The sequence below is a fragment of the Marmota flaviventris genome, chromosome 3 (genome assembly GCF_047511675.1).
Source record: "Marmota flaviventris isolate mMarFla1 chromosome 3, mMarFla1.hap1, whole genome shotgun sequence".
Taxonomy (NCBI): domain Eukaryota; kingdom Metazoa; phylum Chordata; class Mammalia; order Rodentia; family Sciuridae; genus Marmota; species Marmota flaviventris.
The window spans coordinates 38,212,359-38,219,093 of NC_092500.1; the positions used below are offsets into that span (position 1 = coordinate 38,212,359).

The window sequence follows — 6,735 nt, forward strand, 5'->3', positions numbered from 1 at the left end:
ATTATATCTATCTGTATTCCATGTGTATAATATCTACCTATATTATATGTGTATAGGTAGATAGGTAGGTATAGAGTGTTCTATTATTTAAATAAGTATTTATTGGGCACATAACAGATGCTGATAAAAGGATGGATAAATGGGGCATCCTGCCCTTGGACAATCTAGTGGCAGCAGAATTATTGTGAACTGATAAATTATAGTATGCTGAGATAGATATTAGCATTAGGCAGGAACAAAAGTGCTCTGGAAGAACATTAGCATATTGTTTCCAAGGGATAAATGTGATACTTTAAATGCACTTGCCACTTTTCTGAAGCAAAAGATAATACAGTTAGAATAGGAAAATTAACATATTTGAGAGAAGGGAAGGATCAAAGAATCATAAAGTTCTGAATATATTCTGTAGCTTGTTCATAGATAATCACTTCTTAATTAAATACAAAGACAACATAGCTGCTGCTTTTTTCTTTTTTCTTTTTTTTTAATGAAAAAAAATGCTGTCTATAGAGCTACACCAAGGAAAAATGATAAGATTTCCATCACCAGACCAACACTTTCTTCCCTCAGTGACATCTCCTGGTTGGATTAGTTACAGTCTGAAGCATGGTATCCAAAGGCAAATCTGAGCATCAGAGAGTGACTGGCTGGGTCTGAGTTCTATACCCAGTCATAAGTATATTGCTATGAATGTTGATATGGCAAGTCTAGGAACTGCTTAGGTCTCTGTATTTAAAAAGTTCTTCAGGGGCTGGGGATGTGGCTCAAGCGGTAGTGCGCTCGCCAGGCATGCGTGCGGCCCGGGTTCGATCCTCAGCACCACATACAAACAAAGATGTTGTGTCCGCCGAAAACTAAAAAAAATAAATAAATATTAAAATTCTCTCTCTCTAAAAAAATAAAAAATAAATAAAAATAAAAATAAAAATAAAAAGTTCTTCAGTTGACTTCTATAAACATCCAGGTTTAAAAACTACTAGTCTAAAAATTTCCATGGATAAAGAAAGCTACCTATGAAATATTTACTTTTTCTTTATTATCTTGTTTTAGACTACAGACTGGTATGGATTGGTTAGTCTTTGTGAACAGATAAATCTCAGTTCAGATCTGTCTGTCCAATGTACTAGGTGGAGATCTGGAACAAATTTTTTAGCCTTTTCCATTACCATTTTTATACATGAATTGTGAGGATTACATATAATTCTCATAAAACAGTTGGCCTTGCACTAAATAAGTACTCAATAAGTGTTATAATAAGATTAAATATACATGTTGATGGACATTTATTTATATAAACACACATATTCTTAAAATTAAGTAATTAAAACATCTTATTGGAGAACAGCAAAACTATCATAAGAACAAAGTGATCTATCTGGCAGCAGCAATCCAATTTTACATTCTTGAAAATAATCCAGCCTTGTACTGTTCCATAGAAAATGTCTAGGGATTTGAATTTCAGTAATGGCTTGTCTGCAAATGTCGTATCCTGTACTCTTCCTTAATTTGGGGATTAAGAATTTGTGTGTGGATAAATACAGGCAGACTTCTGTCATCCTGAAAATTCAAGGGCTTTAATGACAGCTGCAAATATTTGGTTTATCCTGTGAAAGGCACCTGAATGGATATTTATGGAATGGAAGACTAAACCTCTTATTTTAATAAATTTTATTTAAATTTTAATAAATTTCTCCAATCCAAAAAAAAAGAAAAACATCCAAAATCAATCACTATTACCTTTTGGGAAAAGAGTATGTCATTGTTTAGCTATATTGGGCCTTTTGAAAACTGAGAATCACAGCCCACTAACAGTGACCCCTCAGGTCGCCTCATGATTTTCCTTTACTGGCCAACTCACACCCTTCTGCTAGGAGTTGACATAGCTTTTCCTCACCATAAGTTTCTATCCTTTCACATCACGCAAAACTGACCTACAATGTGTGTGTTTCATTTCTGGATTCCTTGTCCTCAGAAACTAGTATAGTGTTTGGGGGGGGGGGCGGTTATTTTGTTTGTTTTAATCTTTTTTTTAGATGTTGATGGACCTTTATTTGGTTCGTTTATTTATATCCGGTGCTGAGAATCAAACCCAGGGCCTCACACATGCTAGGCAAGTACTCTACCACTGAGCCACAACTCCAGCCCCAGTAATATAGTGTTTTTGAAAAAGAAGTAGGTAGTAATAATGAGTTCTAATCTAGTCTTACAACAAACAAATTTATACAACGGGCTGGGTCCCAGCTCTTCTTAGACTCTGTTTCCTTATGTCTTAAGACAAAAAGGATATAAATGAGATTGTTTCTAAGAGACTTTTCAGATATACTGTTCAGAGTTTCTGAGCTGCTTAATTGCACTAAGATATTGTAACCTCACACCCTTAATATCCTTTACTCCCCGATAATGTCATCTGCCCTTTGGATTAAGTAAAATCCAAAGAAATGGCTGATGTCACTCAGGAGCAGATGCATACACTTGAATGTAGGTATGCCTGAAATAACCAGGAGGTATTGCCAACTCTTTGTTGTCCAACAAACGTTTTAAGCAACTTATGTCACAGCAAACTCAGCCAGGAGGATTTCTATGTAAACCCAACAGAGAAAAACCTACATACAGATTTAAGCATCTGGTAACTGAAGGGTACACAGATAGCAAGATTCCTTCCCAGAGCAGGCATCTCTTCTATCTGAGGTCTAACCAGAGTCAAAATGCAATCATCATGGGGGTCAAGGGGAAGCTATTCATTCATGCACAAGTTTATGTATGTAGTATAATCCAAATTCTTTCTTATTAGAGAAGATTCTCAATCAACTAGGAAATTGAACATACCAGAAATAGTAGACATTTTAGTATCTCACAAAGTGTGGAAATAGAATTGTGAAACATCACAATGCAGCCGTGTTTAAAGGTGGTTCATTTGTCAGCTGCTGATTTGCTACACTTCATCAAATAAACTACCTTCAAAACTTCCTAGGGCCTACTTACTATTACATGAGATTGCTCACCAAACAAGTGTGCATCTGATTATTCAATGAGCTATTTTTTTCTCTGTTTCCTAAATGAAAAAAAGATTCTTGTAAATATTAACTTCTTATGGTTATATGCTTAGCATTTCATTAGCGTGTGTTTATGAATTTTGAAAATAGTAAAAAAAAAAATATTTGAACTCTCCCTTCCCGTACTGATTTTTGAATGTGCATTTTAAAAAGATTTGACAGCAGAAATGTTTTTCAGGACAGGAATGACTATGTATTTCATAGTACATTTTATTTCATTTCAGTGAAAGCCTAAGGCCAGCCTCAGCATAACTATAATTTATATAAGTTTTCTTTAGAGTATTTTTTTTTGTTTTAGGACCATAAAATATTTCCTGAGTAACTAATATATATGCTCATGTCTTCTGTATCCCCCCTCACCTTCTTAATAAAATCCAACTTTCACCAGATGTCCATTGGAAAGCCTTTTGTTAAATTAATTCATGCTAACAACTTTCTCAAATCGCAATAATAATTACAACAAAGAGATAAATAATTACAAGCAAGGGAATGAAACCAAAAAGCACAGAATTTCAGGTTTTTAATTTTAAAGTTGGAAGCCTTTCCAGGTGTCCCCGAGCCATATACGAACCACATTCTCATCTGTGAGACCGTTGTCACAAGATTTCAGCGATTACTCAAGTTGTTACAAGGAATGATTCCTAAATCAGGAGGGCTTTATATATAGTTTGAGTGAAAAAAAAATAGCTTAACTATATACAAATAATCTATCAAGTTTCAAAACGGGTTTTAAATATTTAGCAAGAAATAAAGTATACTTTCTATAAGACTAAGGAATAGATGAAGTCAAAAGCAGAAATATATGCCAAACCTTCAGGGTACAAGGGATACCCAGTAATGAGTGTTTGCACATCAACATATACACTTTAACTGAGCATCTTTTGGCTTTTTTTTTTAATTCACTGAGCAAGACTTCCAAGAGTAGGTAGTATGCATTTTTGTTCTTACCATAAAATGGAAAGAAAAAAGCAAGGGGGAAAAAAGCTACCTTATTCTTATTAAGAAATTATGCAGAGGAACTGAAGGCACCCCAGAAAATTAACAAATAATAAGTTAAGGAGACAAGTATATACCTTCAAAATTACAAAGTAGGCAAAGCAGGTAGAAGAAGAAAACCATCCAGGATGGGCCTTAACTATATGATCACTATTATGGTAGGAAAACTTGGTGATTTTTGCTTGTCTTAAGAAAAGACTTAAGATGCTGAAAGCAATTTAAAAACAAGGTTGATTGTCTGAAATAATAAATTCTATGAGTATGCTTATATGAATTCAAACCCATCTCTAAAATTCACCTTAGTTTCCAAAAAATGATCAATTCTCTAATTTGTGTTATTTGATTTACTAAAGATATTTTCAGTAGTAGAAATGAAGTCGGACGCAGTCTAGGTTCTATACCCTGATGGGGAACACAGAGGAAGCTAAGAGTCCATCAAGAGACCTGTTGATTCTGGTGATGGGAGCTGAATCAACATGTAATCCATGGATTAAAAACATCAAGACCAAAATTCTAAGTTTGAAAACCATAGAGTCTGCTTTCTGTAAATTGTTGTATGGGAGACGATAACTTCGATAGTTCCACAGGGCTGAGTATGGACATCATGGCTATTATTTCTCTCAACCCTTTGCCCCTGCCATGAAAGCCCATGCCCTGCATTAGTACCACAGCTCTCCCGTGGCAGCTCTGAATCACAGGCACAGTGCCTAAACAGAGATAATGGGCCTCTCACGGTCTGGCCCAGAATCTACAACCTATTAAATGAAAGCAAATAGAACAAAAGCCAAAAAAAAGTCTGGAAACTAATCAACTGGCCTAGAAAAGGAGTGAACCAGCGTTATTAAAACATATAAACATGCAACTTTTAATATTAAAAAAGAAATTATGCACAACCGAATCACCAAGTTTTCCTTTAAAAGGAAAATTTCATACCATATCAAATTCTGTTGGTACAAATTACAAAGAAATTACAAGCACACAGAAAACAGAGTTTATATTGTGTAATATTTTCAAAGTTTTCCTCTGTCTTTCATGTTGTTCCAAAGAATTTAGTAGGATAAATGCTTAATAAAAGTCTTCTAAGAGACTATGTTCATGATTGAATGAATAATTAAAAGAATGAATTAATCAATGAACATGCCTATTTTCCTAGACTTTAACCACAGATAAAAATTCACTCTACCTAAAACCTCTGCTTACAGAGGTTACAATCCAGACATGGAGCATGGGTTATATAAGTTGCCTCCAGGGCTTACTGTGCCCAATTTTTAAACCCTTATTATCTGTGCTATACTCCAACAAATGACAAGCCAAGCTTTTACAAACTGCCAGTGACAATATTGTTGCTAAATTCAAACCTTTTCTTCTTCAGTTCACATTCACCTTTCTGAAGCAAGGGTTAGAATTGGACATAATCCTTTAAATTTCCAAATCTGTAGAGTAGTAGTAATTATAAATCTCATATTACAATTGATATGAGCTTCAGATGTGAATTACTGTGTTTTTTGGTAGCTTAATCTGATATCCATTTCAAGTGTCCCCCTTCCAATTAGGCTATGAAAATGTAATGTAATGTAATGTAATCTCAACCAACTGTATTTGGCCTCCTCTGCCACCCAGTGCCACTCAGATGTTCTGATGATCTTTAAGCTTATCTCAGTTCCTAGATATCAAATCACACAGCCAATTTTTCTTGAAATTTTATTGAAGAAGTTAGTCACAAAGGCCTTTACACTACAATCTTGTAAATTATTGGTCATGTCACCCACCCTAGGAATCAGCTGAGAGGAATGAGAAGCGGTCTCATTTCTTTGTAGGGTCCCACAAAATCTGGTTACTATCTCAAAATTTAAAAAAAAAAAAATAGAAAGGAGTAGCAATGTAGCTCAGCAGTAGAGTGCTTCTGGTACTCCATCCCCAGTACCACACCAAAAAAAGAAAAAGAAATCCCATTCAAAATGTTAGCATTTCTTTGTCATTTTTCACCCTCCTGACTTGAGCCCCCAATCTGATTCATTCTCTGTCCTGATGAAGCCTACAGGCTCACAGTTCATCTATGAACATAATAAATGATGGTGATGGTATTATATCCCACTTGCTGTGCTTACTTCAACTTTTAAACTCTGGACTTTCAATAGGATACTAATTTCAGTTCAGTCTCCCAGGGAAGAGAACATGGAAGGTCTTCCCTGTAACAAACGTCCTTGTCTTTTCAGAGTGTGGAAGGAGAGCACCATGAGAAAGCTGTGGAACTACTCAAGGCTGCAAAGGACAGTGTCAAGCTGGTGGTCCGATACACCCCGAAAGTCCTGGAAGAAATGGAGGCTCGCTTTGAGAAGCTGCGGACAGCCCGGCGTCGGCAACAGCAGCAATTGCTCATTCAACAGCAGCAGCAGCAGCAGCAACAAACACAGCAAAACCACATGTCCTAGGTGAGAAGTGCCTGGTTCTGTATAAGGAAGGTCCCTTAGATGTGATCGAAATTGTTGTTTTTAAAAATACAGTTCCCTAACTGAAACAACATCACTACATCTAATAGTCCAAACAGAATCAATCTAATCAAAAGACAAGGATGTCAAAAAAAGTAAGCATATATCACATAGTTTTTTGTTTGTTTGTTTTTTATGTGTGAATCAATATAGTCTCAAGGAATGTTAAAGAAAATAATATACTTTGGGAGGGTCAA

General features: G+C 35.5%; 1 protein-coding gene across 1 annotated transcript in view; it reads left to right on the forward strand.

The window, feature by feature from the left end:
* Lin7a (lin-7 homolog A, crumbs cell polarity complex component) overlaps nt 1–6,481 on the forward strand; it is a 127,904-nt gene extending 121,423 nt beyond the window's left edge. Inside the window, exon 5 of the mRNA XM_027929456.2 lies at nt 6,266–6,481. Within this exon, the coding sequence (XP_027785257.1) occupies nt 6,266–6,481 (216 nt within the window). The remainder of the gene's footprint in view (nt 1–6,265) is intronic.
* Nucleotides 6,482–6,735: the final 254 nt, after the last annotated feature.